This window comes from Pteropus medius, unplaced genomic scaffold, assembly GCF_902729225.1.
Source record: "Pteropus medius unplaced genomic scaffold, Ma_sr-lr_union100, whole genome shotgun sequence".
Taxonomy (NCBI): Eukaryota; Metazoa; Chordata; class Mammalia; order Chiroptera; family Pteropodidae; genus Pteropus; species Pteropus medius.
In genome coordinates, this window is record NW_024349804.1 from 13,894,423 (window position 1) to 13,911,009 (window position 16,587).

The 16,587-nt window shown below is 46.6% G+C and overlaps 1 protein-coding gene and 1 pseudogene across 1 annotated transcript in view; both read right to left on the reverse strand.

Moving 5' to 3' along the window:
- The window catches only part of HTT (huntingtin), a 115,764-nt gene that overhangs the window by 93,209 nt on the left and 5,968 nt on the right, over positions 1 to 16,587 (reverse strand). The window contains exons 2-3 of the mRNA XM_039838245.1: positions 10,521 to 10,604; positions 1,956 to 2,076 (exon numbers count right to left, since the gene is read on the reverse strand). Of these exons, the coding sequence (XP_039694179.1) occupies positions 1,956 to 2,076; positions 10,521 to 10,604 (205 nt within the window). The remainder of the gene's footprint in view (positions 1 to 1,955; positions 2,077 to 10,520; positions 10,605 to 16,587) is intronic.
- On the reverse strand, positions 12,505 to 12,623 carry LOC120582958 (uncharacterized; annotated as a pseudogene).

A 16,587-nucleotide genomic window follows, 5' to 3' on the forward strand; every position in this document is an offset into this window, starting at 1 on the left:
GCCCGTTTAGGTTTTTTGATTCTAAAGACCAAGTTTCAGAACGGAAAAGCCCAGCCTGGTCCCTCCAGTGGGAATAATAAAAGCAACAAGGACATTTAGGCCTGGGAAGAAGTAAGGTCCTCTGCAAACATGTTGTGGGACCCCACGCACGTGAGTCACTACTGGACTGCCGGGCATGGAGGACAAGGTTAAATGGCCACTGGCCATTACATCACTGTGGGAGACAGGACGCAAGCCAAAGCCTGAAGCAGGCAGAGGAAAGAGAGGCAGGAGGCCAGACGGCTGCTTGCTGGTGAAGGGACACCGCCCCAAGGCTGCTCCCGACGGACGGAGCGAGAATCCTGTGGCTCCGGAGAAGCCGGCCACCCGAGCATAGAAAGCGCGGCTAGCCAAGAAACGGGGTCCTGCCAGACCGGGAAGACTCCTGGGGCGACAGGGGAGCACGGACTTCACGCAGCAGAAAACGGAGAGCAGCTGGCGCTCTTCCTGCCCCTCAATCTCTTTGGGGAAGAATCTAAGAACCTCATGGCTGGCAAGAACACTTCTTACCTCTGCGGACCAGAGTATGGCCAGGATGACGCCAAGCACATCACGTGCGTTCCTGCGTCTGACACACAGACACACACACTCGGCGCACAAACCTTGTCTGATCCCTTTTACAGTTAAGGACACCGAGGCTCAGAGTAAACACATTTCCCAGACCTGTTTGGCTAATGGGGGGCCGAGGCGAGACTCAGTCTCCTTAAACACAGGAGCCGAGGGGGACTGTCTGCCCGAAGAAGGCCGGACCTGTGACGGGAGAAGGGTGATCTCTCAGCCAGTGGATGACGTGGCCACTCTCCAGAGGAAGCCGCTGGGAAGGCTCCAAAGAAAGGTTTTGTTTTCAAGACCCTAACAAGAAGGGAAACAGTCAGCCAGCCTCTGTCCACCTGGCCACGTATCACCAGGAAGGAGCCTTCAAGGAGAAGAGATGCCACCTCTTCTCAAAGCCTCATCTAGATTCCAGGCCTGGACTCGGGGAGTGAAGGAAAGAGAAGAAAAGGTGAGAAGCTGCGACCCACAAGGGTCCCCGCAGAGAAGGGAGCGGGAACATCTGCTCCTTAATGACGATCAAGAAATCGTTTTTGGAGAGAGTGTCAGGAGCTGTGTCAGAGAACCTTCTTCAGGCTGGTTAGCCCACGATGGGAACAAGGTCTAAGCCTGAACATGCAACTCAAAAGGCCCAGCCACAGATTCAAAGGTGGCCTGGAGGACGGCACTAGATGGGGATGAAACCAGGAGCAGGGCAGAACGACAAACACAAAGATACTTTTCCAATCCAGTAAGAATTATGGAAGAAGGACTTTATCGCCCGTGGTGGCAGAAAACAGAAGAGGACAGCGGATGGAAGCCATGTGATCGTGGGCACAAACTCCGCATCAGGAAGCAACAACGGAAGCCAGTGTCCCCTGCTTCCTCCTTACCTCACCTATCACCCAAGTGGCTTCAGCTTTCTGGCTTCACATCCTTGCCTGGGAACTCCTTTCTGCCCAGTCATGTCACACGAACTGCTGTAGAAGTCACATCTTACCCAGATCTTAGGAGGGGCAGACAAAGGAGACGAAGGGAGGGAGGCCAGAGACACCGAGGACGGCTGCATTGGCCCGGCCCCTGCTTCCCCAGGGCCTCGCGGTTTCTCTGGGCTACGCCCAAACAAAAGGTGGCGCCTGTAGTGACATTTCCCCAAGAGCATGTGGGGCCATATCGACACCCACCAATGACCCACGCACGGCTCAGGTGCAGGGGCAAAGCCAGCTCCTGCTGGTTCAGCAGCGCAGCAAGCCCGCTGGGACGCAGGGCGCCTCCGAAGCACACACCATGGGAAACGCGCGCGCACATCCTAGGACTTCGCTACTCACACGAGAGGGCGCTACCCCTGCGCGCACAGCCTGGGGAACTGTCCACAGGGCTCTTACTTTTATGACTTTGTTGAGGCATTCGTCAGCCACCATCCTGACATCCGACTCTGCGTCGTCACTGCACAGCAGAAAAAGCTCCATGGCAATGCCCAGAAGTTTCTGAAATTCTGGAGAATTTCTAAGTGAAAAAAGAAAGATTGTCACAGCCAAGAAGAGCCTAAGAAAACATGATGACAAAACAGGATGAGGTGTCTGGTATCCTAGATGGGATTCTGGAACAGAAAGGAGGATGTCACATAAAAATTAACGTTAACAGTGTATCAATAATGATTAATTGTGAAAAATGTTCCACTGTAACGTAAGATGCAAATAACTGGGGTACCTGGACGTGGGGTACATGAAAACTATGCTATCTTCATAAGTTTTTCTGTAAACTTATAACCATTCTAAAATTTCAAAGTTTATTTTTTTTAAAAAAGTTAGTACTTGTAAGACGAATCTCACTTTTTTTACATTTTAATTCAAACTTCTTAAAATCACTGCTTTTTGTATATTTTAACTCAATTAAAAAAAAGACACTGATAGCCACCTGCTCTCTGCCAACGTGTGAACTGTACTCTTACATTTTTGGAACCCTGAAAGTCAGTAAACCAATATAACCTTTACTCCTTTTCGATTCCTGCTCTCAGTCTGTTCCCAAGCACAGCCGTTCTTACTGTAGACCGAGCATCACCGCCAGGCTGTGCTTCTGTAGCTCTGCCGCCGTCTCACCAAGGCTGGAGTCTCTGCGGGGCTCGTGAATGACTTTAAAGCGTTTCACAGAGGGAGCCCGTTCGGGCTGTCTGGATCCACCGGCTGATCACAGCCGGGACACAGATACTGAAACGCCCATGAAACGGACGCACATCCTCGGGAAGCACGGCAGAACTCAGTACAGCCCTGGACGACGCTGCGGTCCCTGAAACAGCAGAATCCAACTGCTGTTTCACGATCTCAGTCTACAGTACCCTGAGGTGGCGGCCTCCTCGCCCTCTCTCTACGTCATAATTCCTACCAACAGCCAGAAGGGCCACGAGCCTGAGAGAAAGCAAAGGACCACATTAGCAATGATCAACAAACAAATACAAGCAAGAAACCAAACGCGCCACCCAGCAGTATTTCAGACCCTGTCCAGGTGGAATACAGCTGTGACCAAAGGGCTGAGGAGGAATGTCCCTGACACACTAGCGTCGCGTTCAAAGCGGTTCTGTCTGCAGAAACATAACGCGAGCTACATGTGCGCTTTTATACTTCCTAAAAATCACATCAAAATAAAGACAGATAAAATTATTTTAATACATTTCACTTAACCGAATATTTCAAAAATATAATTTCAACAAGTCATCAATATTAGTGAGATATAATAAAATCTTTTTCATAGCATATCTCAATTCAGACACAAACTTTTTTTATCAGAAATACTTTATCTATATTTAGACTTCATACCATTCAGCTGAAAAGTAGGTTCACTTGCAACCAGTAAATTTTGAAGCTCTAATGCACAACATAGTGATTGTAGTCAATGCTGTATTATAAACTTCAAAGTTGCTGAGACTAGATCTTAACTGTTCTCAACACAATAAGAAAATGATAATTATGTGACTTAATAAAGGCGTTAGCTAACACTACTGTAATAATCATACTGCAATAAATGAATGTATCAGACCAGCACACTGCACAACTCAAATATACACGCTGTCATGTTTTTCAAAAAGGAAAAAGGTTTCTACACCATTTGCAACCATGCTTAAAAGTTCTCCAATAACTAAATCAAATATTGATCTTTAAATTTTAATTTAATAAACCAGATATAGGGACAGTGGGGGTATCTATTTCTTCTTGAGAGCTTTAGAAGCGCTTCCAAGAACTCATCCATTTCTTCTAAGTTGCCGAATTTGCTGGCATAAAGCTGTTCAGAACGTCCTCTCCTAATTCTTTTAGTATCTACACAACTGATACTGACCTCATCGCCCTCACTGGTAATTTGTGACTTCACTTTGTTTGGTCTTATTAATTTTACTCTTTTCCAAGAACCCGCTTTGGGGTTTACCGACCTTCTATATACCTTTGTTTTCTATTTTACTGACTTCCATCCTTATCTTTATGATGTCCAGTCTGCTAAATTTGGGTTTCATCTGCTCTTCTTTTTCAAGTTTCTTAAGGCGGAAGCTGAGGTCACTGACTTGAGACCCTTCTTTTTTCCTAAAATGGCATTTAATGCTATTAATTTCCCATGAATATACTAAAGTAGCATAGTAGTTTTGAAATCCTTTTTATTTTCGACCGATTAAAAATACTTACGAATTTCCCTTTTTGACTTCTTTGACCCTTGGGTCACATGGCAATGTGCTGGTTTTCTACATATCTAAGGCTTTTCCAGACTATCTGTAACACAATCCCGCTTAATTCCCTTGAGGTCAGATAATGTGTTTGGTATGATTTGAGTCCTTGTACACTCAGAGACCTGTTTGACAGCCCAGCATATGGTTTATCTTGGCAAACATCCAAGAGAAGCACCTGAGAATGTCTTCTGCTGTTCTGCAGGGAGTGCCTAGAGATGTCGGGGACACACACACACACACACACACACACACACAGTTTTTCAAGTCTTTTAGATGCAGATTTTATGTCTGTGTGTTCTGAGAATTTGAGAGAGAGGCTGCTGCAAACTCTGACTGGATTTGTCTGCTTCCCCTCGCAGTTCTATCGGTTTTGCTTCACGGACTTTTGAAGCTCCGCACACAGGCACTGAAACACTTAGGCTGGTGACGCCCACTGATGAATGGATGCCTTTACCATTATGAAACGACCATCCTACTCCTGGTAACAGCCTGATTACAAATCCACTGTGTATGAATATAACCAACCAATCTGGCTTTCATCTGATCAGCACTGTATGATAAACCTCTTTCCATTCTTTTATTTGTGCCTTAATACTTAAAATGGTTTTCTTATAGGCGGCCTATATTAGGTCTTGCTTTTTCAGCTAATCTGAAAAACCTTTTATAATTAATATCATTATTGATATAATTAGGTTTAAATCTACCATGGTATTATTTCTTTCCTACGTGTCCCATATGCTCTGTATTTGTCTTTATCCCTATTTCAGCCTTCCTTGGAGTTAAATAGTTTTACGATTATATTTTTTTGGTTTATTAGCTATAAGTCTTTGCTGTGCTTTTAATTACTGTTTCATTGTATTAGCTTCCTGTGGCTGCTGTAACAAATTACTAAAAACTGGGTGGCTTAAAAACACTGACATTGATTCTCTCACAGTTCTGGAGGCCAGAAGTCCAAAATCAGTACCACTGAGCCAAATCGAGGTCCTGGCAGTGCTGTACTCCCTCCACAGGATGTAGGGAGAATGGGTCCTTGCCTCTCCCAGCGCTGGGGGCTGCTAGCATTCCTTGGCTTGTGGCCACATCGCTCTAAGCTTCGAAGCCAGCATCTTCACAGGTCCTTGATCTACCTTCACATTGCCTTTGTGCATGTGTGTGTAAACTGCCCCTCTGCCTCCTTTTATAAGGATACATGTGACTGCATCTAGGGTCCACTCAGATAACCCAGGATAATCGCTCCCTCTCAAGTTCCTTAGTCGCATCCGTAAAGACCCTTCCCCTTAGAAGGCCAGATCTATACCGAACCCCAGGAATCAGGACCTGATATCCTTGGGGGCAGGAGACATCATCCTGCTCACCACGTTATATTTCCATTTCTGCTCTTCTTTACGCTACCAGTTACGTATTTCACTTCTACACGTTATTAAACCCAAATTACGTTATTTTGCTATAAACGATCAATTAAATTTTAAAAGATCACAAATAAAAGGCGGGGTCTCGAGCTTTCTATAGTCACCGCCCCCATCCTCTTCAAGCCTCTACGTGGATCCAGGTTTCTACCTAGTGTGTTTTCCTTTTGCCCAAAATATTCATTCTTTCTTGGAGTGGCTGCCTGTTGGATGTACGTTATTTCAGCGTTTACATGCCTGAAGAAGTCTCTACTCCATTTCGAGTGAGATCTTTACTAGGTACAGAATTCCAGGGTCTTTTCCTTTCAGCGCATGACAGGTGAGGCGCCACTGAATTCTACACGCATCGTTCAATGAGCAGCCCGCTCTCCCCTTTGTGCAATTTAGCTTACAACGCCTCTACTTTGCACGTTCAGTCTTTTCTTCCTGAATACATGAAACCGTTGCAGTAACTGTTTTACCTATTTATGGGGCAGCTTCAATTCTTTTTTCTTACTATGAATCATATTTTCCTGCTTCTCTGCATTCCTGATCATTTTTGACTGGATGCCAGACCCTGTAACTTCGAGCTTGGTGGCTGCCATGTACTTTTGAACTCCTACAAATATTTTTGAACTTTGCTCTGGGATGCAGTTCTGATACTTTAAAAGCATATGTTCATCTTGGTCTTTGCTTTTAAACTTTATTAGGCAGGATCAGAATAACATCTCAGTCGAGGGTAAGTCGGCTCTAAGGCGAACCCCTTAGAGTACCCCCTCAAAGCCCATGAATGATGAGGGTCTCCACTCCGGGGGGTACGCCTAGAGTGAAACTGCTAATGCAAACTGATAGTGTAAAGCTTTATATTTAGCCAAATTGCCTTTTAAGAAGGTTGTATCACTGCTGACAGAATCCTAAGGAGTTTTTGTTTTCTGCCAACCTGACAGGTAAAAAATGTTCTTACGGCAACGTGCTGCGCACAAGGACGATGCGGTCAACAGCGGACTGCTTACGACAGCGGCCCCTTACGGTTATCACGGAGCTGAAACATCTTTTCACCCACTGCACAACGGCGCAAGGGCTGCAAAAATCCACAGGGCTGAGGCTGAGACGGCAAATGGTACCCTGGGTGTGGGTGAGGAGGACGCGGGAAGCTCGGGGGGAAAGAGGGTCTCCTGAGGAGCTGACCAATGAAGTGTTGGAACTGGAGCAGGAGCATGCAGCTGAAGAGGTGAGGGAGGAGAGAAGGGTGCTGCAGGAAAGGAAAAGAATCCCCAAGAAAATTTAGTGAAGGGCTCAGCAGAAGCATCTGGACTGAGCTGCAACAAGCTCCTTAAAAAGCATGAAAACGCGAACCCAACACTGACAGGTTTTCCTCATGGAGAGAACATCCACGGTGCATTATCTCTACAAGCAAAACTATGATGAAAGGAGGAACAAACGGAGCAAACCACCACGGGCCCATTTCTGAAGAGAGGGACGCCTTCTCAAGAAGAGCCTCAGGCAGGTCCTCTGGTCCAGAAGGCACTGTTGTCGTAGGAGGTGACAGCTCCATGCGTGTCACTGCCTGAGACCTTCCAGGGGGACAGGATGTGGAGGCGGGAGACAGTCACAGTGATGACCCTGACCCTATGCAGGCCTCAGTTCATGTGTGTGTTTGTGTCTAAGCTTTTAAAAATAAGTTTAAAAAGTTAAAAAAAAAAATTTTTTATAGAAAAAAAAGCCTATAGAAAACATTAAGAAAATGTTTTTGTACAGCTATATAATGTTTGTGTTTTAAGCTAAGGATTATTACAAAAAGTCAAAAAATTAGAAAAATTGAAGTTTATAAAGTAAAAAGCGGCAGTAAGCTAAGGTCAATTTATTATTACATAAAGAAAACCATTTTTTATAAGTCTAGTGCAGCCTACGCGGACAGTGTGTATGAAGTCTGCAGTGGTGCCAGTCCTGTCCCTGGCCTTCACGTCCCCTCACTGCCCGCTCGCTGACGCACCCAGAGCAGCTCCCAGTCCCCCAGGCTCCGCCCTGGCAGGTGGCCTCTGCAGGCGGGCCATTGTTATCTTTTATACTGTATTTTTACTATAGCTTTTCTATGTTTAGATACACAAATACTTACCATCATGTTACAACCGTCTACAGTGTTCAGGACAATGACAGCCGTGCAGGCTTGTAGCCCAGGAGCAACAGGCTAGACCACATGGCCCAGGTGTGCAGTAGACTAGACCACAGGGCCTAGGTGTGTGCAAGTATATATAAATGTTGCAAATGTTGCTAGACCATCTAGGTGTGTGCAAGTCATTCCATGATGTTCGTAGGACAAAATCAACTAATACTGTGTTTTCTTAGAACATATCCCTGTCGTTAAACGATAAGTGTCTATATTTTAGTCTTGTTCCATTGATTACTAGTAAAGTTGAACATTTTTCTGTAGGAAGCACAAAATAAGTGTTAGCTATTATGTTTATTGGCCGGGTCATATTTCTTCTTTTCTGAACTACCTATTCATGTCTTTGTCTACTTCCCTATTAGAATGACAGACTTTTTCTTAATGATTTATAACTGTTCTTTATAGAGATCATTAAGCCTTTGATATATAATATGCTGTCAATACTTTCCCCAAGTTGAGTTTACTTTTGAGTTTAAGGTGGACTTTGATATACTGAGTTATATTCCAGTCAAAACAATTTTTCTTTTATCAGCTAACCTTTCTCAGCCTTAAGATTACGGGTTCTTTTAGTAGTGACTTTTCATTTTTCTACATTTAGGTAACTAATCTGACATTTGTTTTTTTGCAATATGAAGTAGAGACATAATCCTAACTAGTCCATTGGTTCAACAATCCATCAGTTCCCTAATAATACAAAATGTTATCTTCATCATAAATTCTGAATTCACACACACAGATACGCACATACACTTTCCTAACTTTCTATTCTGTACTTTCAGTAATGTCTAACAGGTATTTTAATGTCACATACAGATCTCACCATACTACTGATGGTTTCAGAGTTTCTTTGCAACATTTATATATTCTTGCAGATGAACAAGTTCAAAAATATCCCTACTAGAATTCTGATCGAGATCATTTTAAATTTATAAAACATTTAGAGAAAATTTAACTTTTGATAAAAATAAAAATCTGCCCACCTAGGAAGGAAGTAGTCATCTCCACCTTTCAAAAAAGTCAACAGTAGTCTTTACTTTATGTCATTTCTGCATGTTTCTTGTCAATTCCCTGAAATTTTATACGGCGGTGCTATTATGATCAGGATGTTGATCCATTAGAATTTCGAACAGACTTATGCTAATATATGGGAAATCTATGGATTTCTGTGTATTTATTTTTACTCAAACACTTTATCAAGGTACACTTGCTTAGAGGAGGGTTTCTAGGTACCTCAACAGTTCTATCGAGAATTCTCAAAAAAACAAAATAAGTATGAAGCACGAAGCACTCGGATTGAAAGAGATCTTATTTTCTAGGTCCATAAGCTTTCAAAATAAAACAGTATCTCTTGAGACCTGGGTAGTGGGTATCAGATGGCCCGAGCTGTGCCACTATAGTAGGGCACCAGATGTGGTCAGGCGTTTACCTGCTCCACACAAAAGTGATAAGTTACAGGGCGACGTACATCACGACAGGAAGCAATGAATCTATCTCTGCAGTTCTGCACAGTGTCTCACTATCACCTGATCCCACAAGAAGCCTACCAACGGGGTTTACATTTCATAAATGAGGCAACAGAGGCGCCAAGAAGTTGAACTTATCTAAAACCGCTTGGCTTCCAAGGAGTGGAGGTGAAATTCAATTTTTTTCCTGGTATTGTTTTCTACAATAGTATGCTAAACTAAGAACTTTCACATTTTTATTTTCAGCATATATTCTCATTTCTTATTATATTTTCTTTCTATAAGATTTCTATAAATTAAATAGGAACAGAAACATCCACCATATTTCACAAATGATGCAATGAATTCAACTAAAATGAAATATTATGTGTGAAAACACTTTGAAAGTATAAAATACAAATGCAAAGTACATTAAAAATAAGTGAATCATCAAGTTTGTTAGTACTAAAATCAAGATCATTATTCTCAGAGCTTTTCCTAACAGATTATAAAGAGCTCTTTCCAGCTTCCAGCGGGAGAATAACAAAAATTATTGATTCCAAGGGAAAAAAAGCAAGGGGATAAGAACTTCACACATGCCCATCTGAGTAACAAAGTTCAGAAATCATAGGTACATCTGTCTCCTACACGGCCATTAGAAACAGGCTTAAAATCTCTCTCTCCAATCCATGACTACCAAGGACAGTGATCAGAAGGACAGACAGTCAAAAGCAAAGAGAAGAGAATTAGCAAAGAAGCTACAAAAGGTGCCACTTCACCCCAAGGAAAGACCGAGCAGCGGAAGCAGACGCACGGTCAGCTGCCCGTGGCCCCCCGAAGCACGGACCTGCAGGCAGCAGCCCTGCCGGAAGTCAGGGCCCCCATACGCAGCGAACGAACAGCAGCAGAGTGCCAAAGAAAGATGGATAAAGATACGACAATTGAACAGGCTCGTGTTGTTCCCATTACTAAATGAATGTAAAAATAGCAAACAAATGATGACTTCTGAATGATTACAGTTACCAAGAGTGCTAATTAAATATAAACATGCTGTTCAAATATCATCATGGTTACAACTGTAAGATTACAAAAAGAAAACATTGCTCATTCTGCCTGGATAGCCGGAAGTATGGGAAAAGGGTCTTTTAAAGATTTTAAGACAACGGGGGAGACGAACAATAGTCCAGCTCATTCAGAATGAAAATATAAACTTTATATTTTCATTAGCAAGGTCAAAGTGTAATTACCTGAGAGACTGAGCCACTATGTTTTCACATATGGTCAGACAATGATTCACACGGTCTTTCTTGGTGGCTGAGAGTTCTTTCTTTCTAAACAGAAAAAAAAAGAAGGAAAGGAGGTGAACACGTGTTGACTGACCCACTCCGTTTACTTCCGCACGCCCTCAGTGCGTGCCATAAGCACCTGAGGACCAGCAGGAGTAAAGCATACACTCTGAGCCGGGGGCAGAGTCGGGTCAGGCCAGGGGGGGTGGCCGAGCGCAAGCCGGGGCTTCCTCAGCAATGCAGCTCCCCAGCCAACAGGTGATGCTACCAATGCACCTTATTTTTCCCATTTTTAGAGAGATTGCAGTGCCAACAGTGACTGGCCCAAGATCATGCTGACAGAGGGCTGTGCGATTCCAGGGAACACGATATGACACGGAGTCTGCATGCCTAGATACCGCCACCCGCCACTTCTCCGCGCCACGCTGCTCACTGACTGCAGTCGGCACGCCACACAGACCTCACGCTCCTCATCAGGTGTAACGTGCACAATGGCTAATCGCGCCTGTGTCCCCAAACAGCTAGAAATAGGCCTCCCGCTCAGAGCTTTCGACTGAGACTTCTCGGTCCAACAGGAGATAAACAGCCAGGTCAAGATCAGATTAAAGGTGCCCGCTCGCCACCCAAACCTACGGCTTCGGCTGTCTTCTGTCTTCAAGGCAGAGGGATACCCCGAAGCCGAACGTGAAGCAGGCTTAAGAAGCTCATCCGAAAGAGAACCAGACCACTAGGTTTCTGAGGGACTTCTATTACCAAGGGGGGCGTCTAACCTACCAACTGCTGTGACTGTTTAATCCCTAACGCAGCCCCCTGTTTAATCCCAAGTGCAGCCGAAGGAACAGGCTCCCACACCGCAAAGCCAACGAAGCACGCCCTCCGAAAGGCATGGCGGAGGCGGCCGGGAAGAGCACAGGTGTGGCAGCGCCTCCCAAGGGAGAAGTCGGGGGCCAAAAAGAAGGGATGGGGTCAAAGGCACAGAAAAGGACCAGGGCCTGAGGGAGAAGCCCAGCCCACGGCACGAGGCGGGGGCGGCCCCGTGGCCAACTGCCCAGTCGGAGCTGGTCATGACAGGGACTCCCCCCGAGGAGGCACACGGCACAGGGCTGCGTGGCCACCACGCCGCCATTCTCCCCTCCGTGGACACGGGCCTCCCGCTCAGACGTTCCTGCCCGGCTTCCCTGCGGCCACGACAAACACGCTGCAGACCAAACAGCAACGGGAGTGGAAGACAGAGTGTCCACCTCGCCGGCGTGCGAGGGCACCCCCTTAGTTCCCTCCAACTGGAACGACGTGCCTAACGCCCAGCTGCCGCTCACACAGATGAGACATCGAGAAGACTGCGGAGCAGCAGGACGGAAGGAGCCTGGGTCCCTGGGAGACCACAAGAAGCAGAGAGCCCCCCACCCTCACAAGCCACCCCCGTCAAAGCACTCTGATGGAAAGAACCCGACATCCTCCTGGAGGACGGACAAGCAAACAGCCACCCTGCCGACAGACGCTGGCGGGCAGACAGCACAAACGAGGCCGCGTCTCAGCGTACCGGGTTCGAGACTACGCACAGGATGAGTCCACTCGTGAGACATTCTGGAAGAGACAAAACTACAGGAACAAAAAGTGATCACTAATTTCCAGGGGCCGGGGAGGGGCTGACAGCAAAAAGGCATGAGGAACTTTTCGGGGTGACAGACTATTCTGAATCTGGATTGTGGTAGTAGTTACACGGCTTGACACATTTGGCAAAATTCATAGAACTCTGCACTACACAGGGTACATTTTACTATATGCAAGTCATACCTCGGTTCTAAAAAGAAAGTACTTTGAGAACGAAAGTGCTCTCCCCTTTATTTATTTGTTTTTAAGCGAGGCAACTGACCCTTGGTTGACCTCACAGATTACAAGGACCTTGTCAGCTTACAGTCCCTTATTTTTTTTTTTTAATTTTTTACACCTACAGCACCTGGTCTTCCTAGGTGGTCTCCCATCCAAGTACTAACCAGGCTCGACCCTGCTTAGCTTCCGAGATCAGCTGGGTTCAGGCATGTTCAGGGCTGCGTGGCCGCAGACAGTACTCTCCCCTTTAAACCACCATACGAAGTCTGTGACAGCAGCTTAGTTTACCTAGTGTAGCACAGCCACCAAGGATACTAAAGAACATGATGAATGTATATATTTTAGGAAGCAAACTAACTCACTTGTCCGTTACTATTGGCTCTCCACAGTGAAAACCTGCCCGAGGCCTTGAATGAACTGAATTTGCACACTCAGTCTCCTAGAGGCAGCAATGGTGGCCCTCAGTGTGGCAGTCCCTTACACTAGATCTAAAACAATTCCTTGCGGAGTGCTAATGAGAAAGGGCTGGAAAACACTAAACTAACTGGACCCCACAACTTAACGAAAGTCAGAATAGAAATATTCAGGACTTATGTTTTCCACAAAGTCAGAATCCAAGCAGAACCTTCATCCTGTGGTGTCACCGCCTCCAAGCCCGAAAGATGGGTAGCCTGTGACTCGTGGCAATTCTCTTCACTGTCTGAGCCCAACTTTTCCCATCTGGAACTGAAGCAGCTCACCTAAAGCAGGGGTGGCGGCCAGGTGTCTTGGATGGCCCACCCTGATCAGAAGGCCGAGGCTCCCAGAGTCATCCTAGACAATAGCTTGAAGCCTCGTCTGTTTCAGTAAGAAAGACTGCCATGCCGAATGACGGTGTGTCACAGGCTGGGGAGGAGGTGTCCCAAACGAGATGATTCCCAATGTTTCCTCAGGCTGCAACACTATAAGCCTCCTGGACTTCACGAGATAGCACTGCATGTCAATGCCCCAACTACCTGTGTGGTTAAAACCACAGTGTAGGGTTTCAACGTGCACATCTCAGTAGAGCCACACGGGTACCAAAAGCAATGAAAGCCAACGGTGCCACACTAACCACCCGCAGGCCTGATGGAGAACTGGCGGGGCCCGTGGAACACCTCTCTGTCTTCTTAGAAGTGAGAGATACAACTATGAGTTGTAAAAAGTACTTTGCTTCTCATATATGTGAACTAAAAGAATACAGTTAGCAACAAACAACTCCGCGCCCGCTCTCAAGGCCCAGCTCTCAAGGCCCGCCGCCTGAGTTCAGGGAGGCCGGCATGGGCCCGCCGCCTGAGTTCAGGGAGGCCGGCATGGGCCCGCCACCTGAGTTCAGGGAGGCCGGCTTGGGCCCACCGCCTGAGTTCAGGGAGGCCGGCTTGGGCTGCTCCCACGTGCTGGACCTTGGGCAAGTTCATCAAACTACGACCGTCAAAGACAGAACATGGTGTGAACTTCAAAAGCCCGGTTAACAAGGCCCATTATTATTAGGCCTCAGGCTACTTTCCAACTTCCACCACTGGTCACTATTCTTGAACCTTCGGAGAAGGCTGGCTGCTCCAACCAACTTACTTGTTTGGGCCCTGCGTCTTGAAACTCAGTTCCCGTACATTCCGTGGTCCCTGCTTGAAATACTTCCTATCTTATTTTGTCCAATTAGCAAACTTAGAAGTTGAAGAAAAGTACTATCTCGTGTCCACCCCCACCCCAACTGAACTAGATTAATGAACTGATAAGCCAAAATGACTTGTCCTACCTGAAAAGTGAGTATGGAAATTAAAGTGAAAAAACAGAACCACCTTGCTCTGGGCAGGAACTGGATAAACAGGGTCGGATCAGTCTGACTCCTCAACCATGCTTGGTAGAGCAATCATTTTAACTTCACCTTCGAAATAAAAACACACCTCGGGCAGCCCTCTCTTGGGGCACCATGGAGCGATGTGCAGACACGTTTGCCACGGCGGCACAGAAAAATCAAGGACTCTGCGGCATACTTCAGTCACGTTAAAACGACTATCACAGAACCAATTCTAAAACTGGGAATTCAAGCCCTCTCATCTAAATTCTCATTTTTAGAATTATGTTGACACTACGTATGAGAAATGTGAGTCCGGGCTGAGAGTGCGCAGGGGAGGGCCTGGCTCACCCGGGAATTGGAATCGTCACTCAGGGGGCACTGGGCTGGGCTGGCTCTTTGTTCTGACACAGCTCACACAGCAGAACCGGGGCACAGAGGCTGCAGCACCCACAGGCAGAGACCAGGCCCTCTGACCCCTGCCAGCTGCTCTCTGCCTCTCACCAGTGCCATAACAGTGGCAGAATGTTCCTGGAAAATCAAGACTCAGCAGAAAGGTTTTTTAAGAAGGAACAGGACATCGAAAGTCACTTTGGAATTATGGTTCAAATATAATTTAAAAATAAAAGTGCCGTTTGATTAGGGGAACCAGGGCCTAAATCGTAAAGCCTAAGAGTTCCCCACTCTCCAGTCGGCATGGCAGAAATGGGGCGTCAAAATGAAGCCTCTCCTCCTAGTGGTCTAACGGAGCATGGTAATGTTACCAGCAGAGGCGCAGCTCAGACACCAACCTGGGATGCTAAGTGACACAATGACCCCATGCTGTATGATTCCATTCAGAAGCAATGTCCAGAACAGGCAAACCCAGAGAGACAGAAACAGATGAGTGGTTGTCAGGGGTTGGGGGGAGGGAAAATGGAGAGGGGCTGCTTTTGGGGAGGGGCTTTCTTTTTGGGGTGACGAAATGTTCTGGAAATCATATAGTGCAAAACCCTGTGAATATACCAAAAACCACTAAATCATACACTTTGAAATGGTAAATGTTATAACATGTTGATCGTAATCTCAATTTAAAAAATAAATCTGTCTGCAAATCCTGTCCGGCAGCTCTTTCACCAAAGGGATCCAGAGTCTGAGTGGTAGCTTGCCTTCATGGTCCCTGCCTGCCGTAGTGGCTTTTTTTTTTTTAATTAATGCTTTTATTGAAGCAACTGTAGATTCATCTGAGACTGTAACATATAACAGAGTCCCAGCACACACTCTACCCCATTTCCCACAATGTCACCATTTCACAAAGCTATAGTACTGACATTGCTACAATGGCGGTCTCAGATTTCCAGTTGTGTGTTTTCCTCATTTGTGTGTATTTATTCTACACAATTTCAGTGGATGTGCCGGTTGTGCATCCACCACCACAGCCAGGACGCTGAACACCTCATCGGAGCAAGGAGCCCTGGAGGAGCCCTTTCAGAAGCACGCCCACCGCCCAGTCCCTATCGCTGGCAACCACCCATCTTGTCTCCATTCCCATAATGGTGTCATTTCAAACACGTTATGTAAATGAGATCGCACAGTATGTAACCTTTGGGGACTGGCTGTTTCTCTGGCATCGTTTCCTCGAGATCCACCTGAGCTGACGCGTGTGTCAGGAGCCCGCTCCTTCTCACCACTGGGTGGTTCAATCCCTCACTGGTGAAGGACCCCGAAGCTGACGCCACTTGTTGGCTTTTGTGAGGAAAGCTGCTACGAATGCATCATCCAAGTTTTTGTGTGAACAGAACCCTTCGTTTCTCTGGGACAGACGCCCCGGGGTGCCACTGCTGGGTCACACAGTGACTGTATGTCCAGCTCTAGCTGAAACTGTCAAACTGCTTTCCAGAGTAGCCAGATCATTCTATATTCCCACCAGCAGTGACTAAGTGACCCGGTTTCATCAGGTGTTCTCAAGGGGATCTTGTAGCAACGCAAATGCACACCAGACGAGGGTGCAGCTAGGCAGAGTGAGGCCCGGGGCGCTCCCACTGGTGCGCAAGGCCCACGTGTCTGACCCTTGTCCCTGGCCTCCTGACCTCCTGACCCCCTGACCGCGCCTTCCATTTCTTCCCTTCTTTTCACGTCGGCCACCGGCCGCTCGCAAGCACCCCTGCTCTTCTGTTCCCTCCACCTGGACCTCTCGTGCTCCAGACATCCAGGTGGCTCGCGCCCTCTGCTCTGCGCGCGTCACCTTCTCAGTCCAATACACGCCCTGAATGAAAGTGCAAGGCCCCTCCCCCTTGTTCTCTTGTCCTCCACAGTATTTACCACCATCCGTCCTGTTTGCGGCTGTAACCCCAGAGCCCAGAACAGGGCCTGGCACACAACAGTCACTTGGATGTAAAGGATGCT